This window comes from Ranitomeya variabilis, chromosome 5 (genome assembly GCF_051348905.1).
Source record: "Ranitomeya variabilis isolate aRanVar5 chromosome 5, aRanVar5.hap1, whole genome shotgun sequence".
NCBI lineage: Eukaryota > Metazoa > Chordata > Amphibia > Anura > Dendrobatidae > Ranitomeya > Ranitomeya variabilis.
In genome coordinates this window covers 605,668,100-605,691,475 of record NC_135236.1, presented here as the reverse complement: position 1 = coordinate 605,691,475, position 23,376 = coordinate 605,668,100, and the positions used below count along the sequence as shown (strand labels likewise).

Here is a 23,376-nt window from a genome sequence, read left to right as displayed (position 1 = left end):
ATAAACAAACAATATACTCCCTGATCCGCAGAAATCCAATTAAAACGAGTGTCCCTCGACGATCTCCCGTGGAGATCAGGAGCATCAGCTGATGCGACCGCTCTCCACGGGCTCCAGGAATACAATGATGGAAGGTATCCTTCCACAATGTATTCCCCACAATGTATTCCTACGCCCTGTGAGAAAATAGTCCTTAGTCTCACTTTTGGCATGGAGTGTGAGAAAGTTCCCACGCAGCTTTTTGCCATAAAGTGAGACCAGTGAACTATAGTAACCTCTCAGTGATGCACTGCAGGAGCCATTGTCTCCTGTCAGTGTGTCACTGAGGGTCCTATAGAGCAGTGACATCACCCGATGTCACTGTTCTGTAAGGGAGATCGTCGTGGGACACTCGTTATTAATTGGACTACGGCGGACAGGTAGTATACGGTTTATTATTTTACGTTTTTTGCAGGCGCTGAAGTATGGTTAAATGAAGAATATTAAAATACTTTTTTCCTAATGGGTGTGTTTTATTAACCCTTTACTAGTATTGGATTAATAATGGATAGGCGTCTTATTGACGCCTCTCCGTTATTAACCCGGCTTAATGTCACCTTACAATAACAAGGTGACATTAACCCCTTACTACCCCATATCCCACCGCTACACGGGAGTGGGAAGAGAGGGGCTAAGTGTCGGAATTGGTGCCATTTCTGGGGCGGCTGCGGGCTGGTATTTGTAGCCGGGGGGGGGGGGGGGGGTGGTGGTTGTAGGGGGGCAATATCCATGGCCCCTCTCTGGGCTATGAATATCAGCCCGCAGCTGTCTGCATAGCCTTTCTGGCTATAAAATATAGGGGGACCCCACGTCATTTTTTGGGGGGAGGTACCCCTATTTTAATAGCCAGTAAAGGCTACGCTGACAGCTGCGGGCTGATATTGGCCCCCGGCCGTCAGCTTTCCCCCTCTGGCGCAGAAAATTTTGCGGGAGCCCACGCCATATTTTTTTATTTTTTTTCATTTTTTTTTTAAACGGAAACATATTGTTCATTAACCCTTTTCTGCCAGCTGACGGAATAGTACATCAGCTGGCAGTATCCCCCGCTTTGAGGTGGGCTTCGGCGGTGAGCCCACTTCAAAGCCGCAACATGTCAGCTGTTTTCAATACAACAAAAAAAAATGTACATGATCGCTAAACGGCATAGCGAGAAAAAAAAAATCAAAAGCGAAAATTATGTTTTTTTGGTCGCCGCGACATTGCATTAAAATGCAATAACGGGCGATCAAAAGAACGTATCTGCACAAAAGTGGTATCATTAAAAACGTCAGCTCGGCGCGCAAAAAATTAGCCCTCACCCGACCCGATATCTCAAAAAATATAGACGCTACGGGTATCGGAATATGGCGCAATTATTTTATTTCTTTTTAGCAAAGTTTGGAATTTTTTTTACCACTAAGATAAAAAATAACCTAGACGTGTTTGGTGTCTATGAACTCGTAATTACCTGGAAAATCATAATGGCAGGTCAGTTTTATGCTGTGTGCACACGTTGCAGATTTGGGTGCAGAATTTTCTGCACAAAATCTGCATCTCTTTGCAGAAAACGCAGCTGCGTTTTTGATGCATTTTTTTCACTGTTTTCATGTTTTTTGTGTGGTTTTGATGCAGTTCTTGGTGCGTTTTTTGCGTAGTTTTGATTCAGGTTTTTGATACTTTTTTATGCAGTTTTTGGTGAAGTTTTGATGCAGTTTTTGGTGCAGTTTTAAAGCAGTATTTGGTGCGGTTTTGATGCGGTTTTTGCTGCGGTTTTGATGCAATTTTTGGTGCAGTTTTTGCGCACTTTTGATGCATTTTAATTTTTTTTGGTGCGTTTTTTGCATGTTTTTTGCGTGTTTTTTGGTGCGTTTTTGTATGCGTTTTTTGAAAGCTAAATAAAGATGTATTATTAAACAAAAAAAAAAGATTTGTGATGTCATTATTGTCCAACCTCTTCTTTTACATTTGTCCAACCCACATTCAATTACACACAGTTAGACAGATGATAGATGAAATGGATAGACAGAGCTACATATAGTTAGATCTATAGATGCATACATCTATCTATTCCTATATCTATCTATAGATATATGTGGATAGATATATCTATTGATAGATGTACGGATAGTGTAGGGTGCGTGTCCACTGTCTGGAGTACATCTGAATTACCTGCAGATTGGATGCTGCGTACTTGTAGTCCCATTGGATGATGCCTGCACACACCCCAAAAGACCCCCCGCACAGTCCCGCACAGTCCCGCACACACCCGCACAGTCCCGCACAGTCCCGCGCACCCTTCCCTCCTCCCGAACTTCAGCGTTTCTCGGACCCACATCCGCATCTTAACTGCAGATCTTTTTTACATTTGCGGTTTTGCGGCGGAAGTGCCCGACTCAATGAAAGTCTAAGGGTGCAGAAACGCTGCAGTTCGGCACAAAAGTGACATGCTGCAGAAAAAAAAAGCTGCGTTTCGGTGCGGCTTTTTCCGCAGCATGTGCACAAGTCTGCGGCTCCCATAGACTTACATTGGTTGAGCACTACAATGCGGATTTGATGCAATTCTGTGCAGCAAAAAACCCTGTGGATCTGCAATCAAATCCGCAACGTGTGCACACAGCCTTAGCATTTAGTGAACCTAGCAAAAAAGCCAAGCAAAAAACAAGTGAGAGATTGCACTTTTTTTAAGTTTCATCACACTTTTTGACTTTTTTTCACATTTTCTGTTACACGACATGATAAACCAATGGTGTCGTTTATCTATGGAAATAGACATAGATATATCTGTACTAGATGGTGGCCCAATTCTAACGCATCGGGTATTCTAGAATATGCATGTCCACGTAGTATATTGCACAGCCCACGTAGTATATTGCACAGCCCACGTAGTATATTGCACAGCCCACGTAGTATATTGCATAGCCCACGTATTATTGACCAGCCCATGTAGTATATAGCAATGTGGGCATCATATCCCTGTAAAAAAAATAAATAAAATAAAATAAAAAAAAAAAATCGTTATATACTCACCCTCCTTCGGCCCCTCGGATCCACAACAGGCCTTTCCCGCTCGCGACATTCCGGTAACCGGTCCATGCGGCGGTCTCGCGAGATGATGATGTAGCAGTCTCGCGAGATGATGATGTAGCAGTCTCGCGAGAGCAGCATGGACCGGTTACAGGAGCGTCGCGAGCAAGTAAGGCCTGTTGTGGATCCGAGGGGCCGACGGACGGTGAGTATGTAACTATTTTTTATTTTTTTACTATTTTTAACATTAGATCTTATTACGATTTATGCTGCATAGGCAGCATGAATAGTGTAAAATTGGTCACACAGGGTTAATAGCGTTAACCGAGTGCATTACACCGCGGTTAACGCTGCCATTAACCCTGTGTGAGCGCTGACCGGACGGGAGTATGCGTGCACCGGGCACTGACTGCTGGGAGTAAGGAGCGGCCATTTTCTTCCGGACTGTGCGTGTCGCTGATTGGTCGTGGCTGTTTTTCCATGACCAATCAGCGACTTGGATTTCCATGACAGACAGAGGCCGCGACCAATGAATATCCATGACAGACAGAAAGACGGAAGTGACCCTTAGACAATTATATAGTAGATGTATCTATCTATCCATCCCATATCTATCTATCTTTCTATCTATCTATCTTTCTTTCTGTCTATCTTTCTATCTATCTGTGTAATGGAGTGTGGGTTGGGCAAATGTAAAAGAGGAGGTTGGACAGAAATGACATCACAAATCTTTTTGAAGCTAGAGGAGGGAGGGGTTTGGGTGTGTTTTGGAGTGGGTGTGGTAGATTCGGGCTTAGTGGCAGTGCAATGCATCATGTAACTTGTAGTATTAGAGCACAATAACTCAGGAGAAAGGAAGTTGTAGATTAACCCCATGATAGCTGGATCCAGCACTGAAGATGTGCTGCTACAGCATGATAAAAGGTAATATTGCTAAAATAAACACAGTAGATGTTTTCAGTGGCACATAATAGCAAGATTTATGAAAAAAAAAATATATATATATTGTAGTGGACAACTTCTTTAACTATTTTGTGTGCCACCACTCTGACTTAAGGCCATAAAAATTCAAAGTTTGACAATTGCAAAATTTTCGCCATAAATAAACGCAAGTCATATAGAATACATTTTACCACTAACATGAGGTTCAATATGTCGCGAAAAAAAAAACCTCTGAATCAGTGGGATCCGTTGAAGCATTCCACATAAAGTGACAGTGGTCAAAATTGGAAGAATTGGCTTGGTCATTAAGCACCAAATTGGCTTAATTGGTTTAATTAAAAAAGAGAAACCTAAAAAGAACACCAATCCAGAACAAGGTAGTAATCGGATGGATACATTTATTTTCAACTTGAAACATTACACGAACATAAACCTAACACGAAATTGCATGAAAAAAAAAATGGCAATTGATTGAAAGTGATCGTGATTGACATGACACAGCTCGAAACAAACCCGCTTTAATACAGAAGGAGCACAAATCTAGTAGACATACACTCGTACAACAGATTTCTTTCATACTAGAAAAACACATGGTCATATAATTACAATGCAGAAAGTAACTATAAATGTGGAAATTGTTCCTTCTGTAATCTACACATCACGTGAAACTACTAATACTGTGCTCCTACCAAACTATCTCAGCAACATGCATGGGGAATTAGGCTTGGTGTACGTGGAGTAGCTGGTAAGGTTAGTGAAAGCACTTGTGAAACAACAGCGCTATTTAGCATCCCAAAAAATTGAAAGGCCACAGATTTGCCAGTGTGGTTTTTCTGTTACAGCCGTCATATATCTTGTTCTCCAAGTTTTGGCATTGGAGGCCGGTGTACTTATTTTGTGGCTGTGTGATACTCAAATTCTATACAGCGCTATTTAGCATAAATTAACTTAAATAAAAATAAAAATTGAATACAGTCTGTTAGGTCTGGCTGAGGCCTGCCTGGTGTTTGGGTTTGAAAAATTGTAGATTTGCTTGCATACTGATCACATATTATTTCGCTAGTAATAAAAACATTTGTGTTCAGCATTTGAAATAGTGCAGTAGTCCATTTAAAATAGTTAAGGCAAGGGATGGGGAAGTGGACGTGATGCTGATGGTGCATCCAGAGGACGAGGCTGTGGGCAAGGTGAAAGTGGGCAACAACAAAGACCCACAACTTCTCGCTCGAGCTTGCTGTCCCAGTTTCTGGGGGGGACACCACTATTGAAGCCAGAGCAGTGTGAAACTGTTGTTGGTTGGATAGCGGATAATGCTTCCAGTCACTTAGCCACCACCACCACCTTGTCTTCCACACGGTCAAGTCTGAGTAGCCATGAGTGTGGCCAGGGTATTCCTCACCCTGATCCTCCTTCCTCCCACCATGACGAGTGCCCTGAGACAACTGATCCCACACTTGGACACTCTGAAGAGCTGTTCAGTTTTCCATTTCAAGATTCAGAAATCTCTGCCAGTCAACTTGAAGTGGGGAAAGATGAGATCGCATGTAGAGCTGCCCAAAGCTTTGACCAGCCCCGGTCACACGAAGGCGATGGTGGGAAAGTGTCACGAGGTGGACAATGATGACACAACTGCCAGAAAGTCAGGAGGAGGAGCAAGGTGCGGATGTGGTAGACAAGGTGAGGGATGACATAGTGACTGACCCAACCTGTCAGGACGACGTGCATAGCGAGGACAGCAGCACAAATAGGGAAGGAGGCATATCCCCCCAACAGGCAGGAAGAAGCAGTGTGGTTGCCTCAGACAGAAAGCTTGCATCCATTCATCACTTTATGGCAAAGCTGCCTGGGATTTTTCCCACACAGCAGTGCCAGAAGTGAGACTAGGGACTATTTTCTCACAGGGGCGTAGGAATGCATTGTGGAAGGATACCTACCATCATTGTATTCCTGGAGCCCATGGAGAGTGGTCACTTCAGCTGATGCTGCTGCTCTCCACGGGAGATCGTCGAGGGACACTCATTTTAATTGAATTTCTGCGTATCAGGGAGTATAGTGTTTGTTTATTATTTGTTACAGGTGACAATGTCTTCAGGGATCAATGTGACAAGGTGATGGTATGTACTGTATGTATGTTGCATGTTCAGTATGTATATACAGTATGTTGCATGTTGTATGTTGCATGTGGTATGTTGCATGTAGTATGTTGCATGTCTCATGTGGTATGTTGCATGTCGTATGTTGCATGTCTCATGTGATATGTTGCATGTACTATGGTGCATGTGGTATGTTGCATGTAGTATGTTGCATGTCTCATGTATGTTGCATGTCGCATGATGCATGTCACATGTGATATGTTGCATGTACTATGGTGCATGTGGTATGTTGCATGTCGCATGTGGTATGGCACATGTACTATATCGCATGTCTCATGTTGCATGTGGTATGTTGCATGTCATATGGTATGTCTAATGTGTTATATTGCATGTCACATGTACTATGTTGCATGTGGTATGTTGCATGGTGTATGTACTGTCGCATGTACTATGTCACATGTTGAATGTGGTATGTTTCTTGTCATATGTTGCATGTGGTATGTCGCATGCCATATGTACTATGTTGCATGTCACATGTGGTATGGTGCGTTTACTGTCACATGTCTCATGTTGCATGTGGTATGTTGCATGCCGCATGTACTATGTTGCATGGCACATGTGATAGTTTGCATGGCGCATGTTGTATGTCGCATGTAGTATGTTGCATGTCACATGTACTATGCTGTATGGCACATGTACTATATTGCATGTCTCATGTTGCGTGTGGTATGTTGCGTGTGGTATGTTGCGTGTGGTATGTTGCGTGTGGTATGTTGCGTGTGGTATGTTGCGTGTGGTATGTTGTGTGTGGTATGTTGTGTGTCGCATGTGGTGTGTCGCATGGCACATGTAACATAGTAACATAGTTATTCAGGTTGAAGGAAGACTTTAAGTCCATCTAGTTCAACCCATAGCCTAACCTAACATGCCCTAACATGTTGATCCAGAGGAAGGCAAAAAAACCCATGTGGCAAAGAGTAAGCTCCACATTGGGGAAACAAATTCCTTCCCGACTCCACATACGGCAATCAGACTAGTTCCCTGGATCAAAACCCTATCAAGGAATCTAGTATATATAACCTGTAACATTATACTTTTCAAGAAAGGCATCCAGTCCCATCTTAAATTTAAGTAATGAAACACTCATTACAACATCATACGGCAGAGAGTTCCATAGTTTCACTGCTCTTACAGTTAAGAATCCGCGTCTGTTATTATGCTTAAACCTTCTTTCCTCCAGACGTAGAGGATGCCCCCTGGTGACTGTCTCAGGTCTATGATTAAAAAGATCATCAGAAAGGTCTTTGTACTGTCCCCTCATATACTTATACATTAAAATAAGATCACCCCTTAGCCTTCGTTTGTCCAAACTAAATAGCCCCAAGTGTAATAATCTATCTTGGTATTGCAGACCCCCTAGTCCTCTAATAACCTTGGTCACTCTTCTCTGCACCCGCTCTAGTTCAGCTGTGTCTTTCTTATACAGCGGAGACCCGAACTGTACATAGTATTCAAAGTGTGGTTGAACTAGTGACTTGTATAAAGGTAAAATTATGTTCTCCTCATGAGCATCTATGCCTCTTTTAATGCATCCCATTATTTTATCCTTCGTAGCAGCTGCCTGACACTGGCCACTAAATGTGAGATTGTCATCCACCCATACTCCCATGTCTTTTTCATTGACGGTTTTGCCCAGTTTTAGAATTAAGCACATAGTTATACATCTTATTACATCTACCCAAGTGCATGACCTTACATTTATCCCCATTAAAGCTCATTTGCCATTTATCAGCCCAAGCTTCTAGTTTACGTAAATCATCCTGTAATATAAAATTGTCCTCTTCTGTATTGATTACCCTGCAGAGTTTAGTGTTCTCTGCAAATATTGAAATTCTACTCTGTATGCCCCCTACAAGATCATTAATAAATGTTAAAAAGAAGCGGGCCCAATACTGACCCCTGTGGTACCCCACTGCTAACCGCGACCCAGTCCGAGTGTGCTCAAGTTAATAACCACCCTTTGTTTCCTATCCCTGAGCCAGCTCTTAACCCACTTACACATATTTTCCCCTATCCCCATTATTCTCATTTTATGTATAAACCTTTTGTATGGCACCGTATCAAAAGCTTTTGAAAAGTCCATGTACACTATGTCCGCTGGGTTCCCTTGGTCCAGTCCGGAACTTACCTCTTCATAGAAATTGATCAAATTAGTCTGACAGGAACGGTCCCTAGTAAACCCATGTTGGTATTGGGTCATGAGGTTATTCCTCTTCAGATACTCCAGCATAGCATCCCTTAGAATGCCCTCCAGGATTTTACCCACAGTAGAGGTTAAGCTTATTGGCCTATAATTTCAGATTTCAGTTTTTATCCCCTTTTTGAATATTGACACCACATTTGCTATACGCCAGTCCTGTGGTACAGACCCTGTTATTATGGAGTCTTGAAGATTAAAAATAATGGTCTATCAATGACTTTACTTAATTCCTGCAGTACCCGGGGGTGTATCCCATCCGCGCCCGGAGATTTGTAAATTTTAGTGATTTTTAGACGCTGCCGTACTTCCTGCTGGGTTAAGCAGATAACACTTAATGGGGAATTTTTGTTATCACTGATCATATTGTCTGCCATGGAATTATGTTGTGGAAATACTGATGAAAAAGTCATTTGGCAGATTGGCCTTTTCCTCATCCTTATCCACCATTTCACCCAGACTATTTTTAAGGGGGCCAACGCTAGCATTTTTTAGTTTTTTACTATTTACATAGTTAAAGAATATTTTGGGATTATATTTACACTCTCTGGCAAGGAGTCTCTCTTTCTCAATCTTTGCTGCCTCGATTTGCTTTTTACAGAATTTATTGAATTTTCTGTATTTATTTAAAGGGCACCTGTCACCCCCAAAATGGCTGGTGAGGTAAGCTCACCGGCATCAGGGGCTTATCTACAGCATTCTGTAATGCTGTAGATAAGCCGCCGATGTTACCTGAAAGAGGAGAAAAAGACGTTAGATTATACTCACCCAGGGGCGGTCCCGCTCTGGTCCGCGTCCGATGGGTGTCTCCGGTCCGCTCCGGCGCCTCCCATCTTCGTTCCATGACGTCCTCTTCGGGTCTTCGCGCCGCGGCTCCGGCGCAGGCGTACTTTGTCTGCCCTATTGAGGGCAGAGCAAAGTACTGCATTGCGCAGGCGCCGGGCCTCTCTGACCTTTCCGGCGCCTGCGCACTGCAGTACTTTGCTCTGCCCTCAACAGGGCAGACAAAGTACGCCTGCGCCGGAGCCGCGGCGTAAAGACCCGAAGAGGACGCCATGGAATGAAGATGGGAGGCGCCGGAGCGGACCGGAGACACCCATCGGAGCGGACCAGAGCGGGACCGCCCCTGGGTGAGTATAATCTAACGTCTTTTTCTCCTCTTTCAGGTAACATCGGCGGCTTATCTACAGCATTACAGAATGCTGTAGATAAGCCCCTGATGCCGGTGAGCTTACCTCACCAGCCATTTTGGGGGTGACAGGTTCCCTTTAATGCCTCATCACTACCTACTTCCTTTATTTCTCTAAATGCTTTTTTTTGTCACTTATTGTGCCCCTTACAGCTCTATTTAGCCATATTGGTTTCCTCCTATTTCTAGTATGTTTATTCCCATATGGTATATATTGTGCACAGGTCCTATCCAGGATGCTAATAAATGTCTCCCATTTTCTTTGTGTATTTTTGTGTCTCAGGATATCGTCCCAGTTAATTGCACCAAGCTCATCTCTCATCCTTTGGAAATTTGCCCTCCTGAAGTTTAGTGTCCTTGTAACCCCTCTACTACACATCTTATTAAAGGATACATGAAAACTTATTATTTCGTGATCACTATTCCCCAAGTGACCCCCAACCCTTATATTTGCTATGCGGTCTGGCCTGTTGATTAATATTAGGTCTAGCAGTGCCCCCCTTCTTGTTGGTTCCTGAACAAGTTGTGAAAGGTAATTGTCTCTCATAGTTGTCAAAAACCGATTTACCTTTGCTGGAACTGCAGGTTTCCGTTCGCTAGTCTATTTTAGGCTAGTTGAAGTCCCCCATAATAGTGACTTCTCCTTGAGTCGCTGCTTCATCTATTTGCTTTATGAGGATATTCTCCATTGCTTCCATTATTTTTGGAAACTTATATCAAACTCTGTCTCATGTTGCATGTGGTATGTTGCATGTCGTATGTGGTATGTCTCATGTGGTATGTTGCATGTCACATGTACTATGTTGAATGTCGCATGTGGTATGCTGCATGGTGCATGTACTGTCGCATGTAGCATGTGGTATGTTGCATGTTGCATGTCGCATGTACTATGGCACATGTGGTATGTCACATGTGGTATGTCATACGGCGCATATACTATGTCACATGTTGCATGTCGCATGTGGTATGTTGCATGTCGCATGTGGTATGGCATATGTACCATGTCTCATGTTGCATGGGGTATGTTGCATGTCGCATGCCGCATGTGATATATTGCATGTTGTATGGTGCATGTACTATGTCGCATGTCTCATGTTGCATGTTGTATGTGGTATGTAGCATGCCGCATGTCGTGTCTGGGAGGGGGAATTTTCTTGAACGTGTGAACGGATGGATTGATTATTACCTACAGTCACTTGTTTCATCCTAGCCCTTGTTCCTTAACCCCTTCTCCCCCGGAGCTTTTTTCGTTTTTGTTTTTCGCTCCCCTCCTTCCCGGAACCATAACTTTTTTATTTTTCCATCAATATGGCCATGTGAGGGCTTATTTTTTGCAGGACGAGATGTACTTTTGAACGATACCATTGGTTTTACCATGCCGTGTAACAGAAAATGGGAAAAAAATTCCAAGTGTGATGAAATTGCAAAAAAAGTGCAATCTCACACTTGTTTTTTGTTTGGCTTTTTTGCTGAGTTCACCAAATGCTAAAACTAACCTGCCATGATGATTCTCCAGGTAATTACGAGTTCATAGACACCTAACATGTCTAGGTTATTTTTAATCTAAGTGGTGAAATATAATTCCAAAGTCTGGTAAAAAAAAAAAAAATGCGTGATTTTCCGATACCCGTAGCGTCTCCAATTTTCGTGATCTGGGGAGAGGTGAGGGCTTATTTTTTGCTTGCCAAGCTGGCGTTTTTAATGATACCATTTTGGTGTAGATACCTTCTTTTGATCACCCGTTATTGCATTTTAATGCAATGTTGCGGCGACCAAAAAACCGTAATTTTGGCGTTTTGATTTTTTTTCTCGCTACGCCATTTAGCGGTCAGGTTAATCCTTAGTTTTTATTGCTAGATCGGGCGATTCTTAACGCGGCGATACCAAATGTGTATGTTTTGATTTTTTTTTTTATTATTTTATTTTGATTGGGGCGAAAGGGGGGTGATTTGAACTTAAGTTTAAAAATATAAAAAAATAAATATATTTTTTTTCTAAATTTTGGCATGCTTCGGAGGCTAGAAGCATGCACAACTCGATCGCCTCTGCTACATAGAGGTGAAGTACAGATCACCTCTATGTAGCAGAAATGCAGGTGTACTTTGAACGCCGACCACAGGGTGGCACTCAAAGCAATCGGCCATCAACAACCATAGAGGGAGGTCTCAAGGAGACCTCTGGTTGTTATGGCAATGCACCGCTGACCCCCGATCATGTGACGGGGGTCAGCGGTGCGAGCACGGCAGGCCGCACGGCCGGGAGCGCTAGTTAAATGCCGCTGTCAGTGCTTGACTGCGGCATTTAACTAGTTAATGGGCGCGGGCGGATCGCGATTCCGCTCGCGCTCATTGCGCGCACATGTCAGCTGTACAAAACAGCTGACATGTCGCGGCTTTGAGGTGGGCTCACCGCCGGAGCTCACCTCAAAGCAGGGGATCTGCCAGCTGATGTACTCTTCCGTCAGCTGGCCGTTGGCTTCTGTGGATGTTGAATCCCTCTATACTAACATCAGGCATCAGGATGGCATCAGAGCCGTCCGTTTTTTTCTTGACACATCTATTCTTCCTTAATCCTTGAGGGATCTCATCCTGGAGCTACTAGAGTTCACTCTGACACACAATTTTTTTTTTAAGGGTTCCTTCTACCTACAGATCCAGGGAACAGCCATGGGGGCTGCCTTTGCGCCCTCCTATGCCAAACTGTTCCTGGGTATGTGGGAGAGGGACTTGTTCCTGTCCGACAAACAGGGGTCGATGGATCGTGTCCTTTTATGGACACGCTATATCGACTTTATCTTCTTTGTCTGGCAGGGCATCTCCACCGACCTTTTGCAGTTCATCTCCACGTTAAACAACAACGACCTCAATATACGTCTCACCCTAGTGTGGGACATGAGGAAGATTGACTTTTTGGATGTCACGATTTGTAAGGATGCGGAGGGTATGATTCAAACGGATATTTTCCGTAAACCGACTGCTACTAATACCCTCCTGCATGCTTCATCGTGCCATCCCCCTCATATGATAAAAGCCATTCCTGTTGGTGAATTTTTGCGTTTGAGACGTATTTGCTCTAGTGAGCAGGATTTTGAGATCCGAGCCAAGGAGCTTAGGTTACTTTTACTATCAAGTGGGTATAGTAGACGCAGCTTGAAAAAAGCCTAACATCGGGCTAAACACTCTGACCGTGATGGCCTTCTTTATAGTAACACTGCGATGAGGTCTAAAACTAATAACCAGATAAGGTTCGTCACATCATACCATCCCCAACATATGGGAATGCGTATGGCGATGAAGAAAGCCTGGCCAATTTTACAGGCAGACCCTATCATCAAAAAGTTCCTTCCGGCTAATCCATTATTTACGTTTCGGAGGGCGAAAAATCTTAAAGATCAGCTCACTCACAGCCACTATATTGGTCAGTCTGTGTCCACATTCCTTAGCGATGCTGTAGTACGTGGTGGATTTACCCCATGCGGTAAGGCTACGTTCACATTAGCGTTAAGCTAATTTGCGTCGGGTTTGCGTCGGCGACGCAGCGGCGACGCATGCGTCATGCGCCCCTATACTTAACATGGGGGACGCATGCGTTTTTTTGTGTTGCGTTGTGCGACACATGCGTCTTTTTTGCCGCAAGCGTCGGACCAAGAAAACGCAGCAAGTTGCATTTTTCTTGCGTCCGATTTTCGGCAAAAACCGACGCATGCGTCGCAAAACGCAGCGTTTTTGCGTGCGTTTTGACGCGTTTTTGCGTGCGTTGTGCGTTGCGTCGCCGACGCAGCGGCGCACAACGCTAGTGTGAACGTAGCCTAAATGTGTTGCATGTCCGAATATTGAGCGTTGCTCTTCTTTCTCTAACTCTGATGGCACCAATAATTTTAACATTAAGAAATATATGTCCTTGTGGTCTTATATACGTTGGTTTGACCACAAGGCAACTTAAGGTTAGAGTTAGAGAGCATGTTCTCGGTATAAGGGCGGCAGCAGAATGTAAGGATGCCACTACGTTAAAAACGTTACCGAGACACTTCAGGGACTTCCACTTCTGTGATTCAGCATTGCTGAGGGTGAGGGGTATAGATCTCCTCAATATTGGTATTAGGGGGGGTGGACTTTCTAAATGCCTTGCCCAATTGGAGTCAAGGTGGATATGGACCTTGTGCACCATTCACCCTGATGGGTTGAATGAGAACATTTCGTTTGCCCCATTTTTTGTGATCCACACTCTGTTTCCGCGTCACGTAGGATGTGTGACTCCTGGTCTGGTTTTAATCTTTTTGTATATATATCCTGATATGTTTTTATGCAATTGTGTGTTTTTGTTTCTTATTTTGCTCTTATTATTTTTGCATTTAGCATTTCACATCCTGGATGCATCTATGAAAATTGAAGTTTACGAATCTTTGTTTCTTCCGACAAGTACTACAGCATGTCAACATCTATAGCTGGCTATTGTTTGTTTTTTGTTTTCTATTGGTAATATAGTGTGTTGACTATATTGTGTTACACCTGTGGCCATATGGTCTTTGTATATGTGTACCTTGTTGCTGGCATTTATGTGCATATGTGTATGCTGGAATTAACTTTGTGACATATATATATATATATTTTTTTTTTTTATGATTCCACTATATAGGCCCTTGTTGGATATTCTTTCTTTTGTTATTTGTGGGGTACTTATATGTTTATATAGACACATTGATTGTGATGATGCTATACAGTATTCGGGTTTGTCTCTAGGCAATCGCATAACGCTACTATAAATATTTAAATAGATCATTGATATGTACATTGGTGATTGTGGGGCATTGCCTTTACTTTTGTTGTACCCTTATGTATTATTTTGTATTTTGTTTTTCGTTTTTGTTTTGTTCCATTTGCTTTGTGTTATGCTTTTGTATTTCTGCCCTTTTCCAAAATGGCTGTAATGTGTTTCCCGACCGTGTGCGCATGCGCACGTGGGGCCCGCGTGTTTCCGGTGCCGGCGGCCATGTTGGATGCTGCGCGCGCTTCTCGGCGTCCGGGTGCGGCTTGCCGGTGGGGTACACACTTCCGCTTATTGCGGTATAAATACACACACCTTATGTACAACACCTACCCCCTGATGAAGGAGCAGTCTGCTCCGAAACGCGTGTCTGGGTCGGGTCCGGTCACCCATTCGCCCTGCCTGTCCTGCATCTGCTAGGTATGTGGATTATGTTTATATGTTAGCTATGCTGCTATGAGGTTTATACGTTTTCCATACTGTGGCACTTGCCTATTATATTTCCATTGCAGTAGTCATGGGCACTCAGTATAATACATCCTAGCATTGCAGCTAGTCAGAGTGTGGGTTGGTGTCCTGGCCCGGGATTTATGGCCACTTGAAACACGTCCATATTCCCCTGTGCTATATTGCTGTATCTTGTTTGGTGATTTTATTACATTTAAATAAAGTTTATATATTTTTTATGGGACTTCATGGCTGTTGTTGCTTTGCTTTTCCTCCTATCTATGTTGCATGGCACATGTGGTATGTCGCATGTCGCATATCATATGTTGCAGGGTGCTTGTTGCAGGGTGCCCTTAGATAGATGAGATAGATAAATAGAAAGAAGGAATCATAAAGTTAGAAGGAATAACATAGAATTAGATAGATAGATGAAAAGAAATAGATATAGATTAGCGATTTTGTCAGAAAACTTACTCTAGCAGGCAGTGGGTTATGGCGTTATGTCCTGGATGGGAAAAGTTTTCCGGCGTCAAATACAACAAAATTAGCATACCCAGACTTCCGGGGCACAGATGTTACGGTGAAAAGCTGGCGCATGCGCAATAATGTGTTGTATGCTTTGCCCACAGTTGGGCAAAGCATACTGCGCAGGCGCTAGATGACACTTTAATGCGCAGGCGCTAAATACAACGCCGGGAAGAAGTTTCTTAGTGAAAAGCAGGAGGTGGGGAGAATCGATGATTATGCCCAACCCATCAGACCAGACCGGGGTGATTGACAGCCGAAAACTGCGAGATTACTAAGGTATTTTCTCTGCAAAGGTGGAGAATCAGGGGATAATAAAGGCACTATTGTAAAGCAGAGCTCAGGCCCTAGTGCACAATATTTTTATCTCATATCGAAAAAACGGGGTGACAGGTTCCCTTGATTGTCACGTAACTGCACTCTGTGATATGTTTACTGTGGCTTCTGTGCCTGCTACAGCTGATGTTAACACAAATTTGTGGAAATGTGAACAGTCATGGTTGGTCTACATCTGCTGGGTTGGCTATAGTGAAAGCCAAGTCATCCCGATTATACTATTTCTATTCTCATGACATTTATTCCACTTCGGTGGTGTCAGGCCCTCATTATTTATTTATTTTTTTTAAATGTGAAAATTCCAGGTTGGATGTCCATCTGCTGGATTGGGCATACAGTAAGATATGTCGGTCCCTATTATACTATTTTTACTATGGTAAAATTGATGCCACTTTGGTATTGTCAGCCAAAAATTTTTGGAAATGTGAGCAATCTTGGTTGGGTGTCCATTTGCTGGATTGGGTGTAGTGCTTCTGTCAGTCCCTATTACACTATTTCTACTGTGGTGAAATTGATGCCACTTTGTTATTGTCTGCCACTAATTTTTGAAAATGTGTAGCGTCCTGGTTGGGTCTCCGTGCATGTTTCCTGAAGCAGTAGGCCTCTGAGGTCGTCATGCCTCCACTTCCTTGGACTCAACTACCCTTGTTACTATCCTGAAATTTTTCTGACAGTGGTAGTCTGCAAAATTGATATTTGTGCCACTTAAGTGTGGCTCAGCATGAAAACAGGTAGAGGTGTTGCATTTGGTTTCGGGGCTTCCAGCAAAGGAGGCCTACAATGATCTCTCTCACACCTGGTCTTACAGTGAAGTTCAATAGAAAGCTGTAAATACTTCATGCCTGGCTGATTGCTGCAGTGCCATGCTACAATTTGTACTGTGGGTGAATTGAGGCAACTTTCCTTGTGTCTCTCTCATGTGGTGATTGGTTTTGGTAGCATTTGGTGCCGTTATAAAGTGTTGTGCATGCGTTTGTTTTTGCCTCCCATTGACATAAATGTAGTTTGGTTATGTTTGGCAATATAACTTAACCACCCCTTATGCACTCCTGAAAAAAAAGGGGTATGGAAGGGGGGGGGGGGGGGCGGAAGAATTGTAGGTCAATAATACTGTACCATAAGTGCCCAGGTGGAGGTCGGTGAAGTGATGGATGTTTATTGATTCTAAGGGAAACAGGAATAATTGTAAGTAACTGGAGTAAATACCATGGGGACAACAAACTATACTCAAATCATGATAATTCTAGTATACACACATTGTTCTAAAGGTACCTTCACACTAAACGATATCGCTAGCGATCCGTGACGTTGCAGCGTCCTGGCTAGCGATATCGTTGTGTTTGACACACAGCAGCGATCAGGATCCTGCTGTGATATCGCTGGTCGTTGATTAAAGTTCAGAACTTTATTTGGTCGTCAGATCGCCGTGTATCGTTGTGTTTGACAGCAAAAGCAACGATACCAGCGATGTTTTACAATGGTAACCAGGGTAAATATGGGGTTACTAAGCGCAGGGCCGCGCTTAGTAACCCGATGTTTACCCTGGTTACCAGTGTAAAATGTAAAAAAACAAACAGTACATACTCACCTTCGCGTCCCCCGTCGTCTGCTTCCTGCACTGACTGAGCGCCGGCCGTAAAGTGAAAGTACAGCACAGCGGTGACGTCACCGCTCTGCTGTTAGGGCCGGCACTCAGTCAGTGCAGGAAGCGGACACCGGGGGACGCGAAGGTGAGTATGTAGTGTTTGTTTTTTTACATTTTACACTGGTAACCAGGGTAAACATCGGGTTACTAAGCGCGGCCCTGCGCTTAGCAACCCGATGTTTACCCTGGTTACCCAGGGACCTCGGCATCGTTGGTCACTGGAGAGCGGTCTGTGTGACAGCTCTCCAGCGACCAAACAGCGACGCTGCAGCGATCGGCATCGTTGTCTGTATCGCTGCAGCGTCGCTTAGTGTGACGGTACCTTTAGCCAGGGTGAGCCATAAAAAGACATCAAAGATATACTGTCTTAAAGAAAACATAGTCCCTGTTGAGACCCTTCGGTTCCAATGCAGAGAGAAGATCCAAGTTTTGTAAATGTTTAATGCTGTTTTGTCCTCTTCTGAAGGGTTGTATTTGTTCCAATACCTGGAATCTCAGTTGTGTAACATTATGTCCCATTTTGTGGAAATGAAATGGAAGAAGTAGTTGGACCTTTTTGCATCTTATAAGTTATGATTTAAGTTGTGAAATTCTAACATAGTTTCGCCTATGTACATAAAAAACTTAAAAGCATTCGCAAGTAAAGAAGCCTCTTATAGGTATTCCTTTGCCCATGTGGGGTGTAATATCAGGTGCTATTCTATCAGCTGTTTGATGTAATCCTGAATTAGAATTTGGCATATTCTTTCAATATGTTTGCTTGCTTGCATTGTAAATTGAGAAGTTGACATTTTACAATATTTTAATTCAGGCACAATTAGAAGAAGAAATTAATCAACTACACTATCGCCAACAACAACTTGTTCTGAATAATGGAAAACAAAGTCGCCAACTGGAGAGTCTGAAATTGGAAAAGGAAGAACTAGAAAAAGACGCAGTTGGTTATTTCAATGCTTTAGAGGTATCTTATTTTTATTTTTTTGTTAGTCAAGATAACTGGGAAATGTTTAGTGGAAACAAAGTGTTCTGTTCACAAGCAGCCTTGCATACAAATTATTTCTGACAGCTTTTATAACAATATTTCAGACAAGCATGTCTGTATAAATGAGTATACTTGAAGCTTTTAACTCCTCAGTCATGTACTTGGTTCACTGCTCACCATATAGAAAATACTGTATGTACAGGTCCTTCTCAAAAAATTAGCATATAGTGTTAAATTTCATTATTTACCATAATGTAATTATTACAATTAAACTTTCATATATTATAGATTCATTATCCACCAACTGAAATTTGTCAGGTCTTTTATTGTTTTAATACTGATGATTTTGGCCTACAACTCCTGATAACCCAAAAAACCTGTCTCAATAAATTAGCATATTTCACCCGGCCAATCAAATAAGTGTTTTTTAATAACAAACAAAAAAACCATCAAATAATAATGTTCAGTTATGCACTTAATACTTGGTCGGGAATCCTTTGGCAGAAATGACTGCTTCAATGCGGCGTGGCATGGAGGCAATCAGCCTGTGACACTGCTGAGATGTTATGGAGGCCCAGGATGCTTCAATAGCGGCCTTAAGCTCATCCAGAGTGTTGGGTCTTGCGTCTCTCAACTTTCTCTTCACAATATCCCACAGATTCTCTATGGGGTCCAGGTCAGGAGAGTTGGCAGGCCAATTGAGCACAGTAATACCATGGTCAGTAAACCATTTACCAGTGGTTTTGGCACTGTGAGCAGGTGCCAGGTCGTGCTGAAAAATGAAATCTTCATCTCCATAAAGCATTTCAGCCGATGGAAGCATGAAGTGCTCCAAAATCTCCTGATAGCTAGCTGCATTGACCCTGCCCTTGATGAAACACAGTGGACCAACACCAGCAGCTGACATGGCACCCCACACCATCACTGACTGTGGGTACTTGACACTGGACTTCAGGCATTTTGGCATTTCCTTCTCCCCAGTCTTCCTCCAGACTCTGGCACCTTGATTTCCGAATGACATGCAAAATTTGCTTTCATCAGAAAAAAGTACTTGGGACCACTTAGCAACAGTCCAGTGCTGCTTCTCTGTAGCCCAGGTCAGGCGCTTCTGCCGCTGTTTATGGTTCAAAAGTGGCTTTACCTGGGGAATGCGGCACCTGTAGCCCATTTCCTGCACACGCCTGTGCACGGTGGCTCTGGATGTTTCCACACCAGACTCAGTCCACTGCTTCCTCAGGTTCCCCAAGGTCTGGAATCGGTCCTTCTCCAAAATCTTCCTCAGGGTCCGGTCACCTCTTCTCGTTGTACAGCGTTTTCTGCCACATTGTTTCCTTCCAACAGACTTACCATTGAGGTGCCTTGATACAGCACTCTGGGAACAGCCTATTTGTTGAGAAATTTCTTTCTGGGTCTTACCCTCTTGCTTGATGGTGTCAATGATGGCCTTCTTGACATCTGTCAGGTCGCTAGTCTTACCCATGATGGGGGTTTTGAGTAATGAACCAGGCAGGGAGTTTTTAAAAGCCTCAGGTATCTTTTGCATGTGTTTAGAGTTAATTAGTTGATTCAGAAGATTAGGGTAATAGGTCATTTAGAGAACCTTTTCTTGATATGCTAATTTATTGAGACAGGTTTTTTGGGTTATCAGGAGTTGTATGCCAAAATCATCAGTATTAAAACAATAAAAGACCTGACAAATTTCAGTTGGTGGATAATGAATCTATAATATATGAAAGTTTAATTGTAATCATTACATTATGGTAAATAATGAAATTTAACACTATATGCTAATTTTTTGAGAAGGACCTGTATATATTTTATAGGGTATAAAGTGATAAAAGTTTAGGAGCTCAAGTTCAGTGTTGCTTACTCTTAGGAAGCGTGCACAATAAATATACAGTGGTGGGAAATAAGTATTTGCTCCCTTGCTGATTTTGTAACTTTGCCCACTGAAAAAGACATGAACAGTCTAGAATATCAAAAATAAAATCCAGAAAATCACATTGTAATAATAATCTTTATTTTTATATAGCACTAACATATTCCACAGCGCTTTAAAGTTTGCACACATTATCATCGCTGTCCTCGATGGGGCTCACAATCTAAATTCCCTATCAGTATGTCTTTGAAATGTGGGAGGAAACCGGAGTACCCAGAGGGAACCCAGGACTCCAGTGCTGCAAGGCTGCAGTGCTAACCACTGAGCCACAGCGCATTGCAATGTGCATATAATTTACACATGTGTAAATTATATACAATTATTTGCATTTTGCAGTGAGAAATAAGTATTTAATCCCTCTGGCAAACAAGACTTAATACTTGGTGGCAAAACCCTTGATGGTAAGCGCAGCAGTCAGACCTTTTTTGTAGTTGATGAGGTTTGCGGACATGTCAGGAGGAATTTTGGTCCACTCCTCTTTGCAGATCATCTCTAAATCATTGCGATTTTGAGGCTTTCGCTTGTTAACTCGGAGCTTCAAACTCCCTCCATACGTTTTCTATGGGATTAAGGTTTGGAGAATGGCTAGGAAACTCCATGACCTTTTTCAGCTACTCCTTTTATTGCTTTGTTTGTATGTTTTGGGTCATTGTCTTGCAGGAAGGCCCAGCCGCGATCCATTTTTAATGTCCTGGCGGAGGGAAGGAGGTTGTCACTCAGGATTTTATGGTACCATGGCTCCATCCATTCTTTCTTTTTAGAATTTTTTTTCTAAAATCAAAAATATGTCCTTCAAATTTTTTTTTTTTTTTTTTACTCTGGACAGTTTAAAATGAGTTGCCCTTCCATTCCCTAAAGCTGTTTTTAGAAAATGACATTTTTATTTAACGGAAACTGGAGCGTAATCTGACTAGGTTATGCTACCTTTTAAGGCCTTGAAAACTTATGTATAGAAGAAACATCTGTAAGAATCAGAAATTATTCTTGAAGATGTTTTGTGAAGACTAGAGCAAAAGGTAAATTCACTAAATGAGGCATTTAACCCTTTTCTGACATGCGCCGTACATGTACTGCTCTGCTGGAGCTGTGTTCCCACAAAGAAAAGTATATTACGGTGCCGCAATCGCGAGGGCTCACCCTGAGTGCTGCCGCGATCCGGTATGGGTGTTGTCGTAGCTGTTTTCGCTCTGACCCAGAGTCAGATAGCCAGTTTACCAGTGAGGCCAAATTGTGTAATTACACCCTTAACCCCTTTATGACATCAGACGTACTATCCCGTCGAGGTGGGGTGGGCCCGTATGACCACCGACGGGATAGTACGTCCAGCGCGATCGGCCGCGTTCCCGGGGGGAGCGTGGCCGATCGTCAGCTGACTATCGCAGCTGACATCCGGCACTATGTGCCAGGAGCGGTCACAGACCGCCCCTGGCACATTAACCCCCGGCACAACTGCGATCAAACATGATCGCAGTGTTCCGGCGGTATAGGGAAGCATCGCGCAGGGAGGGAGCTCCCTGGTTACTTCTCTGAGACCCCCGGAGCAACGTGATGTAATCGCGTTGCTCCGAGGGTCTCTTACCTCCTCCCTGCAGCAGGCCCGGATCCAAGATGGCCGCGGCATCCGGGTCCTGCAGGGAGGTTGCTTCACTGCGCCTGCTCAGAGCAGGCGCCGGGAAGCCTCCAGGGGCTGTGCACGTCAGATCGCCGATTTGACACAGTGCACAGCAAAGTGTCAGATCGGCGATCTTACACTATAACATCATGCCCCCCCTGGGGCAATGTTATAGTGTAAAAAAAATAAAAATTAACATGTGGATAAAAAAAAAAATAATAAATACACATATATATATATATATATATTGTTCCTATAAAAACATTTCATTATCTAAATAAAAAAAACAATAAAAGTACACATATTTAGTATCGACGCGACCGTAGCGACCCGACCTATAAAACTGTCCCACTAGTTAACCCCTTCAGTGACCACCGTAAAACAACAACAAAAAAAAACACAGAGGCAAAAACTGCTTTATTATCATACCGCCAAATAAAAAGTGGAGTAACACGCGATCAAAAAGACGGATATAAATAACCATGGTACCGCTGAGAACGTCATCTTGTCCCGCAAAAAACGAGCCGCCATACAGCGTCATCAAAGAAAAAATAAAAAAGTTATAGTCCTCAGAATAAAGCGATGCAAAAATTATTTTTTCTATAAAATAGTTTTTATCGTGTAAAAGCACCAAAACATAAAAAAATGATATAAATGAGGTATCGCTGTAATCGTACTGAACCGAAGAATAAAACTGCTTTATCCATTTTACCAAACGCAGAACGGTATAAACGCCTCCCCCAAAAGAAATTCATGAATAGCTGGTTTTTGGTCATTCTGCCTAATAAAAAGCGATTAAAAAATATCACGTGCCTGAAAATGTTACCAATAAGAACGTCAACTCGTCCCGCAAAAAACAAGACCTCACATGACTCTGTGGACCAAAATATGGAAAAATTATAGCTCTCAAAATGTGGTAACGCAAAAAATATTTTTTGCAATAAAAAGCGTCTTTCAGTGTGTGACGGCTGCCAATGATAAAAATCCACTAAAAAACCCGCTATAAAAGTAAATCAAACCCCCCTTCATCACCCCCTTAGTTAGCGAAAAATTAAAAAATTAAAAAAATGTATATTTCCATTTTCCCATTAGGGTTGGGGCTAAAGTTAGGGTTAGGGTTGGGGCTAAAGTTAGGGTTTTGATTACATTTACGGTTGGGATTAGGGTTGGGATTAGACTTAGGGGTGTGTCAGGGTTAGGGGTGTGGTTAGGGTTACCTTTGGGATTAGGGTTAGGGATGTGTTTGGATTAGGGTTTCAGTTATAATTGGGGTTTTTTCACTGTTTAGGCACATCAGGGGCTCTCCATACGCGACATGGCGTCCGATCTCCATTCCAGCCAATTCTGCGTTGAAAAAGTAAAACAGTGCTCCTTCCCTTCCGAGCTCTCCAATGCTCCCAAACAGGGGTTTACCCCCAACATATGGGTTATCAGCGTACTCAGGACACATTGGACAACAACTTTTCAGGTCCAATTTCTCCTGTTACCCTTGGGAAAATACAAAACTGGGAAAACTGGGAGCTAAAAAATAATTTTTGTGGAAAAAAAATGAATTTTTATTTTCACGGCTCTGCGTTATAAACTGTAGTGAAACACTTGGGGG

The 23,376-nt window shown here is 42.9% G+C and overlaps 1 protein-coding gene across 5 annotated transcripts in view; it reads left to right on the top strand.

Moving 5' to 3' along the window:
- Positions 1-23,376, top strand: part of SPDL1 (spindle apparatus coiled-coil protein 1) — a 430,051-nt gene that overhangs the window by 164,156 nt on the left and 242,519 nt on the right. For all 5 annotated transcript variants that reach the window (XM_077266079.1, XM_077266077.1, XM_077266080.1 and 2 more), the window contains exon 5: positions 18,052-18,201. In XM_077266079.1, coding sequence (XP_077122194.1) covers positions 18,052-18,201 — 150 coding nt within the window. The remainder of the gene's footprint in view (positions 1-18,051; positions 18,202-23,376) is intronic.